The 18,320-nt window shown below is 37.4% G+C and overlaps 1 protein-coding gene across 5 annotated transcripts in view; it reads right to left on the reverse strand.

Moving 5' to 3' along the window:
* The window catches only part of ARHGEF28 (Rho guanine nucleotide exchange factor 28), a 397,204-nt gene that overhangs the window by 237,185 nt on the left and 141,699 nt on the right, over nt 1-18,320 (reverse strand). For all 5 annotated transcript variants that reach the window (XM_069084950.1, XM_069084951.1, XM_069084948.1 and 2 more), the window contains exon 5: nt 16,602-16,895. In XM_069084950.1, coding sequence (XP_068941051.1) covers nt 16,602-16,895 — 294 coding nt within the window. The remainder of the gene's footprint in view (nt 1-16,601; nt 16,896-18,320) is intronic.

Below are 18,320 nucleotides of genomic sequence, written 5' to 3' on the forward strand. Positions count from 1 at the left end.
TTGAAAAACCAAAAAGCACTTTCAACAATTCCAAATCATTCCTCAAAATATTGACCTCTCTTTAACACCAGTAACTTTTTGACAACGCTACACATAGCTGCAAATCATGAAATATCAGTTAATTAAGCATCTGGCAAGTACTTACTAAGCACCTACTATGGACCCTGTTCTATGCTAAGTGCTAGAGATAAAAGGACAAACATTAGACAGTCTCTTCCCTCAAGAAATGGGCAGCCAGGTGATGCGGTGGAGAGAGCGCTGGTCTTGGAATCAAGAAGATTCATCTACAGTTCAAATCCAGCCTCAGACACTTACTAGCTGTGGGACCCTGGGCAAGTCACTTAGCCCTGTTTGCCTCAGTTTCCTCATTTGTCAAATAAGCTGGAGAAGGAAATGGCAAATCATGCTAGGATTTTTGCCAAGAAAACTCCAAATGGGGTCACAAAAAGTCAGACACAACTGAACAACTTCCTGATTCCAGAGCTAATCTGTCTACCATACCACGCTGACTCTCCTTCACAATAATATACAACTCACACAGTCTCTTCTTCTCCCACAGAAAGCCTACTCTATCATCCTAAAACATGCTGCATCAGAGGAAAAAACAGGGCAGGACTGAAACAACCAAAAACAACAAAACCCTCAAGAAGCTTGCATTTATTAAGAGGAAACATGCCGGTATGTAAGTATATACAAAATAAATAAAGTCAGCTGTGATCTCGAGAGGGAGACACTGGTTATCATGTAGATAACATTTGAGCCGAGCTTTGAAAGAGGGAAAATAAAAAGCATAATTCAGGAGCAAGAGAAATGTGAATCCAGAGTCCCAGAGCAGAGCAGTCTGTCACCAAGTCATCTGTCTCCGTGCTATCTCAAAGGGTCAGAGTCTGAGGGTTCTGGTCAAAAAAAAAAAAGGTCCCTACAACCCTTTATATTCACTTCTATGCCCTGACTCCTCCTCTCTGCAAGGAAAAAAACCCTCTGTGCTGTTTGTTTCTCATGATGCAACTAGACAACTAAAAACATTTATCTTAATTTTATAAAAATTATTATCTTAGGGGCAGCTAAGTGGCAGAGTGGATAGAGCACCAGCCCTGGAATCAGAAGGACCTGAATTCAAATAAGGCCTCAGACATTCACTAGCTGTATGACCCTGTATGACCACATTTAATTTCAAATGTGAGAAGAATGAGGAGGAGAAGAATTTATCTTGGGTTTCTAAACTAGATAAAAAAGCTCTCATATGTTAAGGAGTTTCTTTTGATAAAAAGTGGTTATTTGTTTTCATACCTTAAGGAATATTCTCCTTCTTAAAAGCATGCTATCAAAAAATGGAAAAATCTAGATCCAAATTCAAAAATGACAACCCAACTTTTCTTTCTTGTATCCTATGACATTTTGAGGTATTATGCTAACATGGCATGAGCTAAGTGCTGCAATGGCCTTGATTCTTCCAGATCACAACTCCTTTTTGTTGTGACAAAGAACTGGAAACCCAGAGGATGCCCTCAACAAAATATGCTGTAGGAACGTGAAGGAATCACATTGTACCGTAAGAAATTATGAAAAGGATGGTTTTAGAAGACAGACTTTAGAAGACATGAGAAGATGTGTATGCATTGATACAGAATAAGTGAACAAAACCAGGAGAACAATTTGTACTATAACAACACTGCAAAAATAAACAACTTTGAAAGACAATACAATGACCAACTACAATTCCAGAGGTGATGAACCATGCTAAGCAGCTCCTGGGGTGATGATCTTAAAATATATAATGAGACATATCATAAATGTTTTAGATATAACCAGTGTGGGAATATTTGTTCTTGATTGTTCATATTTGATATAAGGGTTTTGTTTTTTCTTTCTCTGCCCCCCCTACCCATGGGGAAAGGAAACAGCTAGAGGGAGAGAAAATAAATGCTCGTTAATTTAAAAAATAAAATTTGAAAAAATGTAAAGATCACAGATTCACTTGTTATCAATCAGCCCTTTATGTTTCCATTATTTTTTGAATATTTGGAATGTTATCAACAAATATTAAGATAGGTGTCTACTACATTTAAACCATTTAAAAACACCATTCTAGCTGCCTGCCTACAAGGCGCTGCAAATACTGTCATTGTAATTAAATCGATGTGGAGAGGCCAGATGTGCCAATTAAAACAAAACAAACTGAGACCTATGATTTTGGCAGCAGTTCAGACATTATGATACCATAATATCATTAGTCATACCAGTCCCTGCTCCAAGTTATATGTAGGTTTATTTGTCTTACTGTAACATTTTCAAAGACTTTTTTTTTCCTTCCATTCTTGCTTAGTAACAGTAGCTAGGTGGCTCAGTGGATGGAGTGCTGGGCCTGGAGTCAGGAACAGCTGAGTTCAAATCCAGCCTCAGACATTTACTAGCTGTGTGACCCTGGGCAAGTCACTTAACCTCTACTTGCCTTAATCCACAGGAGAAGGAAATAGCAAATCACCTCAGTATCTTTGCCAAGAAAATCCCATTGACAGTGTTGGCATGCTATAGTCCACAGGGTCATTGAGAGTCAGACAAGACTGAACAACAACAAACATAGTAACAAGTGAATCAAGCAAAGCTGCCATCCTTATCTACCCCTACAAAGTAATCCTGGAGGAACCAGTTTCACTTGTGTGAACACACTTAGTACTACATAATCTGTTTTTATTATGCTGAGAAGGAAAAAAGACACAAGAGTTTTCTTGACTTCTAAAAAAATGACTCCGTGATGAAGCAAGAATTTTGGATTCAAGTACAACAAAGTACCTCAGTCAGCCATAGGCTCCATTAAAGAGAGGCTGGCCAAGGGCTAGGAGCCAGAGTTTTATCCTGGGGTCACTGGAGCTTTGTAGGAATAAGCTGTAGGCTATATAGGCTTCCTCACTGCTTTGTAAAGCTTAAAATGCCATGTAAACATGAATAATAATGATGATGATATGATAAATTAGTATTTCTATTATAGTAATATATCGCAATGTGCCAGATATTTATAGTTTTATATAATGTTATAATAATGTCTGATATATTATGGTATATATTATCATATATGAATAACAACATAGCAGCAGCAGTATGATAATTCTTTTACCACTGTCACAATCATTAAATGACATAGAAAATGAGTAAGATGAAGAAATTAAAATGACCAGAAAACTTAATAAGCTTCTAAGTTCCAACTCTTAACTAGTTTTCATTAACAGAAATTTTGGCTGCTTCCCTCTAACTGGCCAATTCATGTTCATTGAAACTGCTTTTCTAGAAACTCTTCCAAAACATTGCAGAATGATCACCCCATTTCAAGATTTTGCATGTCACTAAGATGACTTCTAAAGAAAGAATAGCTAAAGATTTTAAAATTCTATGAACTACTCAAGACTTCATTTTTTAAAAATTTCAAGTGGAAATATTTGGCATTGCCATGGATTTGAACCTAGGTCTTCTGGACTCCAGGCCCAGAGGTCTATCCATTGTGGCACCTAGGAGGCTCAAACAGAGACACACAAAAAAGAAGGCTATTTTTTTAATCCCCAAAAGGCAGAGAAAAATGGAATAGTTAGGCTTTATAGGACTCAATGAAAAAAGAGTTAAGTCCAGAAATTCCCTAACACCTTACAATTTGCAACCTTAGCAGCTGAAGCAACATAACACCAGCTTACAATGTCAAGGTAAAGGGAGATGTGGAGTGGGGGGGAAGGAAGAGGGATTGCCTTGACCAGTAAGATCATATCACAGCTTTTAAAATTCTAGAGCACGGTCACTTCAAGGCCTATAGTTTCTGGAAAAATGTTAAGGTTTCAAACCAAAACACACAAAATCTGAGTCATTCTTTTCCCATAACTCATTAATTCAGTTCCAACCTCTTCAAAGCTAACAAATAACTATGTTCCATAACAAGTCCATCTTCTGTAAAATTCCTATCCCCATGGTGTTTCAGATGGTGAGGTTTCAAGCTTGCTGTCTAGCAAGTGTCTGACTCCATTTAGATTAAATGAAGAAACGAAGCAGTAGGTTAGAAAAACAAAGATGACATTTAACACAGTCTCAAGGCTAGCCAATAAATATTATAATTTAATATGTCCATTGGTTAATCAGGTCTGGAATACAGATAAGGAAGGGAAAGTACACAGAAGGCCATGTTAAGCCTTCTTTTACCTTCTGTCTCAATTCGACAGCCAGTGGAGTCTGTTCAAGTGATAAAAATCTGAGCCAGGTCAATGCTACTTTAGGTGTTAAACAAATCTTACTTCTTACTTGTAAGTGATAGCTCTACTTCATTCAAGACAAAGATAGATAAACCGGTACTTTCCTCTTTCAAAAAATGCTGCTCCCTGGAAGGAAGGTCATGGTTCTGGGTATATGACTTGAAGCACAAATGGACCCAGCAATTGATATTAAGTTCTTCCCCATAGACTTTCAATTTTCAATTGAACTATCTTCATAGCAGTTAAGAAGTAATAATAAAACTACTATTTAGTCAGTGAACTCTGCGCAACCAGAACATGGTCTTAGTTTCTGGAAAACTTCTATTCCTTTTAACCTTTTCTCATGAATCCCATTTTCTAACCCTTTCTTTTTGTGACTTTTCTTACTAAAAGTCTTTTTTTTTCCTTACTCTTCATTTTCTGCTTCTTCAGCTGTAGAGTACAGAAAGATAAAAAAATATATATTCTTAAAGAGACCTTATCAGATCTGAGGGTTTCTTCCCAATCATGATTTGCCCATAATGTTAAGTAGGGAGACCAGGAAGGTATATAACTATTGTATCAGGACTTCTGTAGATGGTAAATATGCCCTAGACAGGCAGGAAAGTGGAACCTGCCAACTTTACTGAACCTCATTTGCATGCTAATCAAAGAGGATACTGGAACTAAGGCTATTCTTAGGGCCCCAGCCAACACAGCCTCTATGGGATTGCAGGGTGGGGAAGGTTACAGAGTTCCTGAAATGGGTTTAAGAAACAAAGGCTAAGAATCAGGAATTTAATGGGAGTCACAAAGAATTTCCTAACCCCAAGTCACATAGTTGTCTCAGACCCAGGATCTCTGATTCAATACCAAACAAAGGCAGGCAAGAGAATAGATTTAATCTTAGGCCGAAGCACTTTTCTGGTTTTTGTTACCTCCCTGGCTAGGTGTGGAGTCTCATACTCTGGGCTATAGCCATAGGAATATCAGCCTTCCCTCATCAGAGAGAGAGGCTCTCTAGACACTGTACCACAGAAGACTGGAATATAGAGATGCAAAGGGCCTTTAAGAGGTAAAGTCCAGCAGATGGTAGCAAGGAGCAGCTTGATGACCATGAGACCAACAGAGATGACCAGCAAAGGAAAAGTGAAAAGGAGTGGAAACTTGATGTCCAATAGCGACGCCATGATGCACAGTTGAGAGTGGAGATACAGTGTTGTTTGTCCTTCATTATTTTTTTTTGCCTTTTTTGGGGGGCAGTTGGGGTTGAATAACTTGCCCAAGATCACATGGCTAGTTTTTTTGTGTGGGTGTTAAGTGTCTGAGGCTAGAACTGAACTTGGGTCCTCCTGACTCCGGAGCCGGCACTTTACTCACTTCACCACCAGCTGCCTCGACGTTTGTCCTTCATTCTTGAAGAAGATCATGAAATCAGGGAGATGATGTCATGAGATGTAAGTAAATTGGATTTAAGTGAGGTAGGACTGTGCAAAGTCACCAGCCTCACTTTCTCCTCTGGAGCCATCTGGGTCCAGTAGCCAAATATAGATCAGGACAACTGGGGAGGGCCCAGGATGCAGTAGGAGACCTTGGCATTTTCAAGCTAATGTGTTTAACAGGTCTGAGTTTGACTGAGGCAATGCCCATTCACGGATTAAGGCTTAATAAATTAATTGATGGGGTGAGCACAAAGAGAAGAGTAGAGGATATCCACCCCAGTGGATAACGATTTGGCCGCATGTGTAACCTCCATGCATGCTCCCTGGTCGATGTATGTTCTCTCAACAGATGGTCTTCCCCACTGATGACATGATAGAGTGAGAGAATATACCCAATACGTGTACATGGGGAATTTTTCTGGTCATTTTATTTGATAAGATGCTTGAATAATTATCTTTTTTGTTTGAATTAATGTGTTCTCCGACTGGTTGATAAAAGTAAAATCATCTGTGAAAGATAAGGACAGATGGTTTTGAGTGGGCCTTCACCCACATAGTACAATACCACAAACATGGGGTAGATCTTTATGCCTGGAGCCCTGGTGTGTAAATTGTTGCCCCAGGTGCTATAATTATAATAAATAGAGCGTGGACCCAGGAGGAACCTGATAGAGCTCTCTTGGATCCCTCTGTCTCCTTCACAAGGTGCTAATCCTTTGACAAGGTAAGCTCTTAAGAGGCCCCAGGACATCTTTTTACCCTTTTAATGCTACATTAAGGATAATTGATTGAACATGGCTACTTATACACCTGAGCTAAACCCTTGAACTTGACTTTTAAAAAAAGAGACTGAAGAGCTGAGTAACGTGGCTAGAACCAAAATTGAGAAAAACTTGCAGGAAAAGTCCTCCAAAGATGGAACCTGGTACATTAGAACATTGACTTACTAGCAATGGTATTCTATTTCTGACATGTTAAACTCATTTAACACAGAGAACCCCATTTCCAGCACTTGTAGCAAGACAGCCTTTACTGTCACTAAGCTAGCACTCTTTTTTCTTCCCTTATGATGTTACTTTGCCCTCTTCTCTGCTGAATTTTATCCCACACTTTCTTGATGATTTCTCTAATTTCACAAGTCATATTCTAGGCATTTACAAGCACATTCAACATGGTAATCTGAAATTTTAATGAGTGCATTTACAATCCCATCATTCAAATAAGACAATTAAATATCTAATAATACCAGACTGGGTCTCCTGTCAGATACCATACAGTATTCCCTGCAAATTCAGGTTGAATATTGTTGCTTCCTTGAACAATCCCACCACCACCAATGAAATAGATATATAATGCACATAGAAAGAACTTTGACTTAATGGCATCTTAGAAATGAAACTGTCGGTATTAAGTATATAGTTTGTTTTCATCTGTGTTTTCATTGGTGTAGGGCACTTTCAGAGAGAAAACTCCTTCCACCAATTTCCTCTCTGCAATTTTAGGTCTTAGAGAAGTTGACTGAGGCACTAAATGTTAGGAGACTTGACCTTGGTCATGGCAAGGATATATCAGAGCTAGAAATTGAACGCAACAAACTCTTCCCTCCGATTAAAACAGAGGTGTCAGACCATAGACTAGGTGACCTATAGCAGATCAAAATGTAATTGGGGGGGGGCGGCCAGGTAGTACAGTGAGTAAGAGCACCGGCTCCAGTGTCGGGATGACCTGGGGATCAAATCCGGGCTCAGATACTTAGCACCACACCCAGAAATAACTGGCTGTGTAACCTTGAGCAAGTTACTTAACCCCAATTGCTTAAAAAAAATGTAATTGGGAAATATTTAGCAAAATAAATAAATAAATAAATAAATAAAGATATCTAATAAAATAAAACAGAGATAACATTACATTTTAAACTAAGTCAACACATGTGGTAGCATGGATCCTTGTGTAGAGATTAGTGGCCTATTTCTAAGTTTGACACTACTTCATTATACATAACCCTGCCTCTCAAGCATCTAGTTTAGAAACACAATCTAACTCTCCCAAATGAATACTTAGGTATGATATTATAGAATGGTGTGTGTTAAAACTGCAAAAATTTTAGCATATTTGGAGTTGTCTCATTGGAGTATGGTTTGTTTACTTGTCATTGGGTTTGTGTTTTTTTTTTAATTCAGAAGATTTTCCCTCTTCACACCCCAGTTTGCCCATTGGCTATTATTCCAATTCTCTATCTAGGGCTCACCTGGCTCACTAGGCATTCTCAGTCCAGCTGGCACCTTAATTCTAGGGTTCAAATTTCAGTTTTCTTATTAACAAGCCAGTAACACAGGTCTACTACCTATAGTCTCTTCTTAAAATCTCCAGGAGCAAAAATAAAATCCAGACTTGGGTTCTTTAGGAAAAATAGGAGAATTTTTTTTTTCCAAATCAAAAAGTCTCCTAGAATAATGAAAATAAGATATATTCGATTTTTTTTACCTGAGCTTTCTAAATAAAAGGAATACATGACTGCAGAATAGGAAGAATTCCAATCTTTCAAAGCCAAAGGTATGTAAAAGCACCACAAAATATCACAATGTTGCTGAAAAGCCTAGTTCAAATCTAGGGGTTCTGGGAACAGCCTCTACTGCAAAATCTATTATAAAGAGAAGATTAATGTCATTTTTATGAAGCAGAAATCCAATTTTACTTACAAAATTAAATAAAGATATAGATTATTTCCTTTCCTACAGTCTATAATTAAGTTTCATTTGTGAGTAATGATCTCTTCGATCCAGAGCCTGGGGAAAAAGGCTCTGCTTTCCTTTATGTCACAGAACCCCATCTTCCCTAGGTCTCTGGCAGCTCTCCAATATCTGATGCCTTCCTGATAAAACAGATCAAAAGACTAGATGTGGATCTTACTATGATACCAAATGAAGTACCATTCAGGTTTTGCAGTAAGTCCTTAGGAATAATCTCTCTTTTCCCAGAAATAGTCCTCATTAATTCCTATTACCTTGTATTGAGTACCAACAGATACATAAAGGACATGTGAAGAAACTTGACATAAGTAATAGTCATTTTTCTGATAAGAACAATGAGAACGAACTCTCAAAAAGTAGATAACATTCAGAGAAATACTGAATTATGATGCAAGACAACTGATTTCCATTTGTCTTTTGTTGGTTAGTTGGTTGGTTGGTTGGTTGGTCTGGGTCTCCCTATTTCACCAGGCTGGAAGTACATGGGCTACTTTACAGTCCAATCCCATTGTGATTGGCATGGGAACTTTGACCTGCTCTGTTTCTGACCTGGGCAGGTTCTCCTCTCCTCAGGCAAAATGCTTCCAGGGGCCCATCATACTAATACTAAGTTGAGTGCATAACCCCTGGCAGCTCAGAACTTCCAAGCTCAAGAGATGTACCAGCCTCAGTCATCTCAATAGCTGGGCATGCACCCCCTTACCCAGCCTGGTTTTCATTTGTGAGTCCTACCACTGACAAATTCTGGTCCTCTGTGGTAGGTTCTACTTGCCTTGATTTACATGTAGATTCTTGTTGCTGATCTGCCTCAAAAATATGTAATCCTCAATATAAATACTAAATAATTAATGTGTTGAGAACCTAAAATATTTTTAACTTCTTGGAATTAAATTTCTCTTAAAGAAAAAACTAGATAAATATAATGTAATATTGAAACAATAGAGTATAGGTTGTTAGAGTTGGAAGAGTCCTTAGAAGTTAACAAGTGCATTACTTAATTCCACAGATGAGGAAAAAGAAGTGGAAAAAAAATTAAATAACATAGCTAGTTAGAGGCAAAAGCGGGAACATAGCTCAGCTTCTCCTGTCACCCAAAAAATATTCTCTCAGAGCCATAACTAGCAATTCTGATACCAGAGCAAGCAGTGCAAAGGGTGGCCTCAAATGAATTTTAAGACAAATTAATTGAGCCAGGAATTGGCTTATCTCTGTATTTCCAATGTGCAGTCATTCAGTCTTAAAAACCTCTAAGTAAAGGGGAAATATAACAACGTCTAATACTTTGGAATAACTCTATTAGAAAGATATTCTTTATGTTTAACCTAAATCTGCCTCTCATGAACTTTCAAACATAATGTCAATGTCTTGATGGATTAAAATGGATATCCATAACATCTGGATGGACTAAAAATTAATTAAAATTAAGACATGCTTATCTGCAAATTGGCTGCATTCTGGATTTGGACCAAAACATAGAGATGCAACAAGATCTTAGGGGACAGAGAGATTATTATATGGATTTGGATATACTGGGATCAAAATCCCCTGAAAAAGGGGAAGCCAGGAGCACAGTGAGTAAGAGCACCGGCCCCAGTGTCAGGATGATCTGGGGATCGAATCCGGGCTCTTATACGTAGCACCCACCCAGAAATAACTGGCCGTGTAACCTTGAGCAAGTTACTTAACCCCAATTGCTTTAAAAAAAGTTCCCTGAAAAAGAATAAGAAAGTGTAGGAAAAACTTGACAACTACTTCCAGCTAACAGTACCAATATTAGCCCCATTGCTCAAAAGTAACATTGTACAGGATTTCCACCTTATGTCTTTTTAGAATGCAACCTGTCTATTCAGTTCAGCTGGGATAACATAATATGCCTACAAAGAAATCTGAAAGTACAGGGACCCTGATATCGACAGACAGACAGACCGACAGATAGATAGATGATAGATACACTAGATAGATACATAGATAGATTCACTTACACATAATTCAATAATTCACTGTGTAAACAGATCTGTATAGCACCGTTCTCGTGTAAATATATACTTCTGTATTTCAAACTGTGAGTTCATGAAAATGTGTACCTTCTCCAATGGTACAAATAACAGCCTCTTCCTATCTCCTCTTTTTGTTTGACTTTTAAACACATGAACTTCAGTAAGTCCTCGCCTCAGGGTCCACCCACTATCTGGTAGGTCTTTTTAAAAGTCTCATGATTTATATAGGTACCTATGTACCACATTGTTTGTCCAGATGTTCTCTTTGCTCCTACTACAGAACCAACCCATCTGTTCTTCTCGTTAAACATCTTATAGTAAATCTCTCTTTCCACTGACCTCTGGGAGATCATAATTTTGACTACTTAGAAATTGATCATTTATAAATTCCATCCAAATGAATAGCATTGTCTGAAAAATAGGCATGCTTCATCTACTTGGGGTTTTTTATGTGTGGATAGTTAAGATGAATTTTTTTTGCTTTTTGGAGGGGGAAGGGCAGGGCAATTGGGGTTAAGTGACTTGCCCAAGGTCACACAGCTAGTAAGTGTTTAGTGTCTGAGGCTGGATTTGAACTCAGGTCCTCCTGACTCCAGGGCCAGTGCTCTATCCACTGTGCAACCTAGCTGCCCCTAAGATGAGTTTTTGAATGGTTGCTATTCTAATTTAGGAGGCTCTGAAATGTTTTGGAGATTGATGTAAATAGGATAATGTTATCTCAAAAGAGGGGCACCTTGCAATTTACAGGTGCATAAAACACATATAAAAAAACACATGACATCAGAAAATACCTTGGGGAAAGCATGTCTCCTTCTGTTATGCCTTGCCTAATATTAATCAATTAATCATCAGAGTGTCAGGAGACATTATGTTAGGAAAGAATCTTAAATGGTACTTTTCCTCTACCAAATCAATGCTTTTTAAAAAAAATAGCAAACAATCAGCATAGTAAGATTTTATATTCCCTTCTGGTATAAAATGTCCTATTGAATTCTCATGCCTTCATCAAGGATGCCCTCAATATATTTGTAGACTATTCTCATAAGGGTTTTGTGAAGATGAGAAAGAGAGAGAGAGAGAAAGAGAGAGAGAGAGAGAGAAAGAGAGAGAGAGAGAGAGAGAGAGAGAGAGAGAGAGAGAGATGGAGAGAGAAAGTTGTAGGAAAGGATGAGGAAGAGATAAAGTAAGTGAGAAGGAGTCCAGTGTGCCTACACTCAGAGTCAGAAGTTGGCTGTCATTGTTGGTCTCATAATTTTTCCTGCTGCATTGTTGCCTTGGATAAACTTCATCACTGAAGTCCTCCTCTCCTGATTGGTGACTTCTTCCCTGGTACTATCATTTTAGGAAGGATCCTAGCTATGCTTCATCTCACACCTGGAGTCTTTCTCAAGACTCCTTCCCCTCTGGCTTCCACATAGGTCCTGTGCGGGTCCCCTTCCTTCCTCTCCCCCAACTTTTCAGTTCCCCTTTATAAACTGTCTTCTCATTAAAATGTAAAGCTCCTTGGCAGTGGGAATAATTGTCCTCCTCTCCTGTATTTGTATCCTCACTGCTCAGAACATGACCTGGCACACAGCAAGTGCTTAATAAATGTTTCAGCAATCAATCTAATTGTTAATGACGTTATCTCAAGTATATTCAAAAGTATTCATATCTGTGATATTTTCTATTTGTTTGATAGCTGCAATTCCTCACAATATCTTGAGAATCAATTCCTCAATATGCTTGTCCTATATAATATATACTACATAATATAAACTGTCCTAACCAGCATGGAACTCCTTTAGGTCTGGTCTCATTACTTTCCCCATTTCTTTTTTTACGTATCTTGTCTACTTCCTCCTGGAGCACATTAGAAACTCTGATGCTGAATCCAAACTTAGTACATAGCTTTACTGTCAGTGACAAGGAGGATTTGTTCTAGAAATGTTAACACATATTTTCCATTTTTTATCTTTGTTGTCCTCCTTCAATGTTCTTGGAACAATTGGGTCCAATGCCAAACTTTCTGAAAACTGTTTTCCAGCTCCAACACTTTTCACTGTTTCATTATGAGCACTATTCATAATCTACCATCATCACCCTCCATAAAATTTTATAAGTAAATTTATATTCTAAACTAGCCTTGCTCTGTCAACTTTCTCCAGTTGAGAAGATCAAATACTTGCTGTCTCAGGCATCTAGGTCTTTTGGTCTCCTCATTATGGCCACTTTACATTAAACTTTCATAAGAATGGTGATAGTCTATATCCATTCCTTCTTCTTTATCCATTTCCAAGTACCAATAACTTATTAAAATAGGTCAGGTTAAAGTTGTTTAATTGCATGCCACATGTTTTTTTTCTATTGTGATTATTCTAATCTGGTGTTGTTTTGATCTTTGTTTTTACAAGTCAGTGGTCTAATTGTACACTTACAGCTGATTCAGAATGACCACCCACTACCTGCTGGACATATGGAACTAGAGATGGCCCATAGACATCTTAAAGTCAACCCTGATCAAAATAAAACTTATATTTCCCCCAAAGCCCTCCCCTTTCTTAACTTCCCAATTATTGTCAAGGCTACCATCCTCCCAGTGACCTAGCCATTCAATTTATGTTGAACTTGACTACTCACTCTCTCACTCCCATATCCAATGTATTGTCAAGTCCTGCCAATTCAACCTTCATATGCATGCCCTCTTCCTAGACATTGCCATCACTCCGGTAAAGGTATTCATTACCTCATGCCTGGACCACTTTGATGGCCTGTTGGTTGGCTTCTGGCCTCAAATCTCTCCCCATTCCAGTCCATCCTTCACTCAGCTATCAAAATGAATTTCCTAAAATAATCCCCCCATTCAATAAATTGAAGTGACTCATTATCTCCAATATCAAATACAAAATTCTCTGTTGGCTTTTGAAGCTTTTCACAACCTCTTCCCACATACACATTCCATTAAAGCAGTCTTCTTACATCTATTCCATGATCCACCCTCCTTTCTCCTCCTCATAAAAGATACTCAATTTTCCCACTCCTTGCATTTTTATTGGCTGACCCCCATACTTAGACTTTTTTGCTCACTCATTTCCATCTTCGTCTTTCTTCAAATCCCAACTAAAATCCCACCTTCTACAAGAAAACTTTCCTGGTCTCCCTTAATATTAGCTCCTTCCTTCATATTATCTCCAATTCATCCTGACTATATATTGCTTGTACGCAATTGTTTGTACGTAGTTATTTTGCATTGTCTCTTTTCCCTTCCCCCTTTCCTAATAAAGTAGGCACTTAATAAATGCTTGTTGACTTGATTATTTGAAATGTTCAAACAGAACCTAGATAGACACTTGGAGAAGATAATGTTGAAAAGATTTATCCTTTAGCTAGTGGTTGGGGTAGATGAACATAAAAATTCATTTTCTTCTCTGAAATAGTTTTTTGTTTGTTTTCTTCTTATTATATTCTGTCTGATACACAGACCTTCTCTCTTTTATTCAATTATAAAATTCTTTGTTTCAGGGACCATGTTTTATTCATCACTGAATAGCTCACAGCTGTGGGAAAGTTAGATGGAACATAATAAGAGCCAAGACAAATCACCGATGTGTACAGTATAGGCAAAGGGGCTGGTTAGGTGTAATTCAACTCACTGGGCATGATTAATTTCATCTCTATCTTAGTATAAATGAAAATATACTGAATTATCCAAAGACTAAAAAGAAAGAAGCTATCAATCACTATCTTTCTAGCACATAAAAAATAATACATAAGATAAAAGATTTCCAGTTCACATAAGTCTGTCTACACCTCTTTGAAATCATATATTTACTTACAATAGTATTCTGCCACATTAGTATATCACAACTTTTTGTATATAATAATTAGTTTCCAGAATGGTTACACCCATTGATGAGTCCACCTATAGTGTTTGTTTTTCCACAGTCCTTCCATCATTGACTAGTTTCCATTTTTGTCATCTTTGTCGCTCTGATGGGTATGAAGTTGAATCTCAGAATTACTTTAATGTGCATTGCTCTGGTAGTTATTTGGAGTATTTTTTTTCAAATGGCTATAGATAGCCTGGGTTTATTCCCTTGAGGACTTACTGTTCACATTCTTAGACAAAAAGTTACCAAACAGTGCGTGCCCTTTGACCTAGTTATACTAATATTAGCCTTATACCCAAAAGAGATCAAAGAAAGAGGAAAAGATCCTTTATGTATAAAAATATTTATAGCAACTTTTTGTGGTGGCAATAAAACTGGAAACTAAGAAAATGTCTAACAATGGGGAAGTCACTAAATAAAGTTGTGGTATATAAATGTGATGGAATACTGTTATAAGGAAATAGATGATTTTTAAAAAGACATGAAAAGGTTTATACAAACTGATGCAGAATATAGTAAGCAGAATCAAAACAATTTCACTTTAACATCAACATCATAAAAAGTCACAATTTTGAGGACCTTTATAAACTGATAAAGAAGGAAATTAGCAGAAGTAGGAGAATAATTAACTCAATAACAACTCTATAAAAAATAACGATGAAAGTTATAGGAACTAGGGTGATACAGTGACCATTCATGATGGTCCAATGAAATATACTATCCATTATAGTGATATAACAGATTTAAGGTGCAGAATAAGATTTTAATTTTCATAAAACCAGTGAGGGGACTGATTTTGATGGACAGTGCATATTTGGTACAACAAATATGTTTTTCTTTTCTTTATTTCCTCAAAGGGGTAGAAGATGGGAGAGATAGAAAATAGGTTTGTTAAAATAAAAGTTTTTGATAGAGAAGTAGGGGGATTGCTACAGATGTGAAATGCTGTATGTACTTTCGGATAAGGTCAATACATTACTAATTTTACTTAACTGTTTTATTTTATTAGAAGAGACCTCTTATGAACAGGGGTTAATCTGTAAATATGGGTAAAGTAAAAACAAGACATCAATAAAACTTATTAAAAAAAAAAAAGATTTATTGGGCAACTAGGTGGCACAATGAATAGAGCACCAGCCCTGGAATCAGGAGGACCTGAGTTCAAATCCAGCCTCAGACACTTAACACAAAAAAACTAGCCATGTGACCTTGGGCAAGTCACTTAACCCCAATTGCCCTCCAAACAGCAAGAAAAAAAAAAGATTTATGCCTTTAGTGAACATCAGGCTCAGAATGAGCCAGCAGTGTGATGTAGCAGCCAAAAATTCTGGCGATCATAGATGATATTAAGAAAGAGAGAGCTTCCAGGAAGAAGGTGGCCAGACTCCCTCTTTTTTCTAACATTCAGCTCTGGGAGCCATAGTTTTAAGAAAGATATTGAGAAGCTGGAAAGTATACGTATAGCAGGCAACCAGGATGGTGAGTTCCAGGAATCTATGGCATATGGACTGATTGAATGAATTTATGAATGATCCTCAGCCTTAGAAGACTCAGGGGATACAGGACAGTTGTATTCACATATTTGGAATGCTGTCATGTGGAAGGACTAGAATGATTCAGTTTGACCCGGAAGGACAGAATCAGCAGGAATGGGTAGAAATAGCAAAAGCAAATTTATGCTTGACAAAAGAAAAACAACTTCCTAACAATTAGAGCTGTTCAAAAGTGGAACAGGCTGACTAGGGAAGTAGTGAGTTATCCTTCATTGGAGCTCTTTAAGCAGTCTGAATGACCATTTAATATTCATCATAATCGCTAGCATTTATAGAGTGCTTAAAGGTTTGCAAAGCACTTTTTACAAATGCTATCTCATTTCATACTCACAGCGAACCTGGGAAGTAGATGCTTTTATTATCTCCATTTTACAGAGGCATACAGAGATTAAATGACTTGTCCAGGGTTGCATAGCTGATAAATGTCTGGGGCTGAATTTGGATTTAGGTCTTTCTATTCTGATTCCTTCTATTTCTTTTTTTCTCTTATTGCTATTGCTGGGATTTCCAATACAATATGGAATAATACTGATGACAGTGGGCATCCTTGTTTCACTCCTGATCTTACTGGGAAGGTTTCTAATTTGTCTAAGCACAGTACCTCATCCACTGCACCATCTCACCCATCAGGTATGTCATAATGGTGATTTATTGGGGGTTGGTGTTAGATTGGATGGCCATTGAGGTCTTTATCAGCTTTCAAATTCTATATGATTCTGTGATGGTTTGGCACATCTTCCACTGTGCTTAGAGAGGCAAATTTTCTTCCAGTGAAAACTTACCTTCTCCCAAAGAATTTCCCAAGATATTCCATCCAAGTGGCAACTCCAAGTGAGCCATAGCCAATACAAGGTCTTCATCCAAAGCATGCAGCTCTTTCACCTTGAGACCAAATTGATCAAGTAGAGTCTGATGACTGCTACAAGTGAAAGAGCCAACTTGGCTAACGAGAGAACGAGACAGCCTACAGGCCACATTGTCCACGTATATAATAGAGCAACAACCCATGGTCACTGGGGAGTAACCTTCCGAGTACAGACAAGTGGACACCAACACCGTTTCCTCAAATCCGTGGCCTGAAACGCAAAAGAAGAATTAATATACCTTGAATCTTTGAGAAACTGTAAGAAAGACGTTTTCCTCCTCTATAAGGAAAACTCGATTATTAGTTAAGAAGATATCTTAAGAATATATCTGAAATTATATGACCTTTCTAAAGTTCCAGTGAGTGGGCCTGAGCACCCAGTTTCATTACAAAGACAGACAATGCCCTCAGAACAGCTCCAGGGGACTACAGAGGAATAAAGGAGGCAGGTTGGGAATTTGGTGCTATCTTTCTAACTGTTATTAATGAGATTTGGCAGAGCCAGTGAGGACAAATTTAAAATGGCATCTCCTTTGAGTTCTTCCTGGTTTTTAAATTAATCTTTTTGCAAGGGAGTCATGGACCATCCTGAATCAGATTCAAATGTAATTGGGAAATCTTTAACAAAATATACAAAATATAATACGATATAGATTATGTTAATTTGTGATGTTCTAAGTCAACATATGGTCAATAGGGGTCCATTTCTATTTGAGTGTGATACAGTTGTTTTTCAGTACATAAGTGAAATCTTCGTTAATATTACTCTATCAGTGTTATGATTTTGAACAGATATTTGGAATTTATTCAATTAATGTTTAAAAAACATACATACAACCATCATCACATCATGATTCCAATCAGAAATGTCCATCAGAATAAATACATACATACATAAATGTCCTCTGCTACTTACCTGCCTACCATGTTACTGAGTACAATTATTTCACAATTCATTTTCTTATTATCTTTATGTGGAAATGTAAATCACTTATAGAAAAAAAATAAACAAATAAATTAGAATTTCTTTATAAACTGCTCCTTTCTCACCCAAACTGAGGCTGAATATTAAAGAAGAGGAAGGAGGCGGGGACTTACTAGGCATGTGTAGGCACTGTTATTTCTCTGACATTTCCTGACGCTAACTACCTGTAATCATAAAGTATCTTCACAAGGTCACAGAATCCCCAATTTGGATAGGACCTCAGTGGTCAGGATACCTCTGCCTATGCCTGAAGAGGAATCTCCTATTATAACATCTCATTTAAGTATTACAAATAGTACGAATACCCTAATTAACTACAAAGGACATAGGAAGGAAGATACTATCTGCATCCAGAGAAAGAACTGCTAAATAAAATTATGTAGAGTATGATTTTACATATGTGTGTGTGTGATGGGGCAGAGGGGGAGGGGAAAAGAGGGGGGGAAAGAAATTTACATGATAATTATATATTTAAAAGGAATAGCAAGCTGTACATAATAAATTTGTAGTTTCAGGTGCTATCTTCTTTTTATTACACTATGTTATGGAAATGCTTCTTTTATTCCATAAATTGAAAATTAAATAAATAAAACAAAAACAAAAGCCAATGGTCATTCAGTTTTTGCTTAAAGATTTCCAGTGACAGCACTC

The sequence above is a fragment of the Petaurus breviceps genome, unplaced genomic scaffold (genome assembly GCF_028583685.1).
Source record: "Petaurus breviceps papuanus isolate PSGF00001 unplaced genomic scaffold, PetGlider_PUasm1.0 175, whole genome shotgun sequence".
Classification (NCBI taxonomy): Eukaryota; Metazoa; Chordata; class Mammalia; order Diprotodontia; family Petauridae; genus Petaurus; species Petaurus breviceps.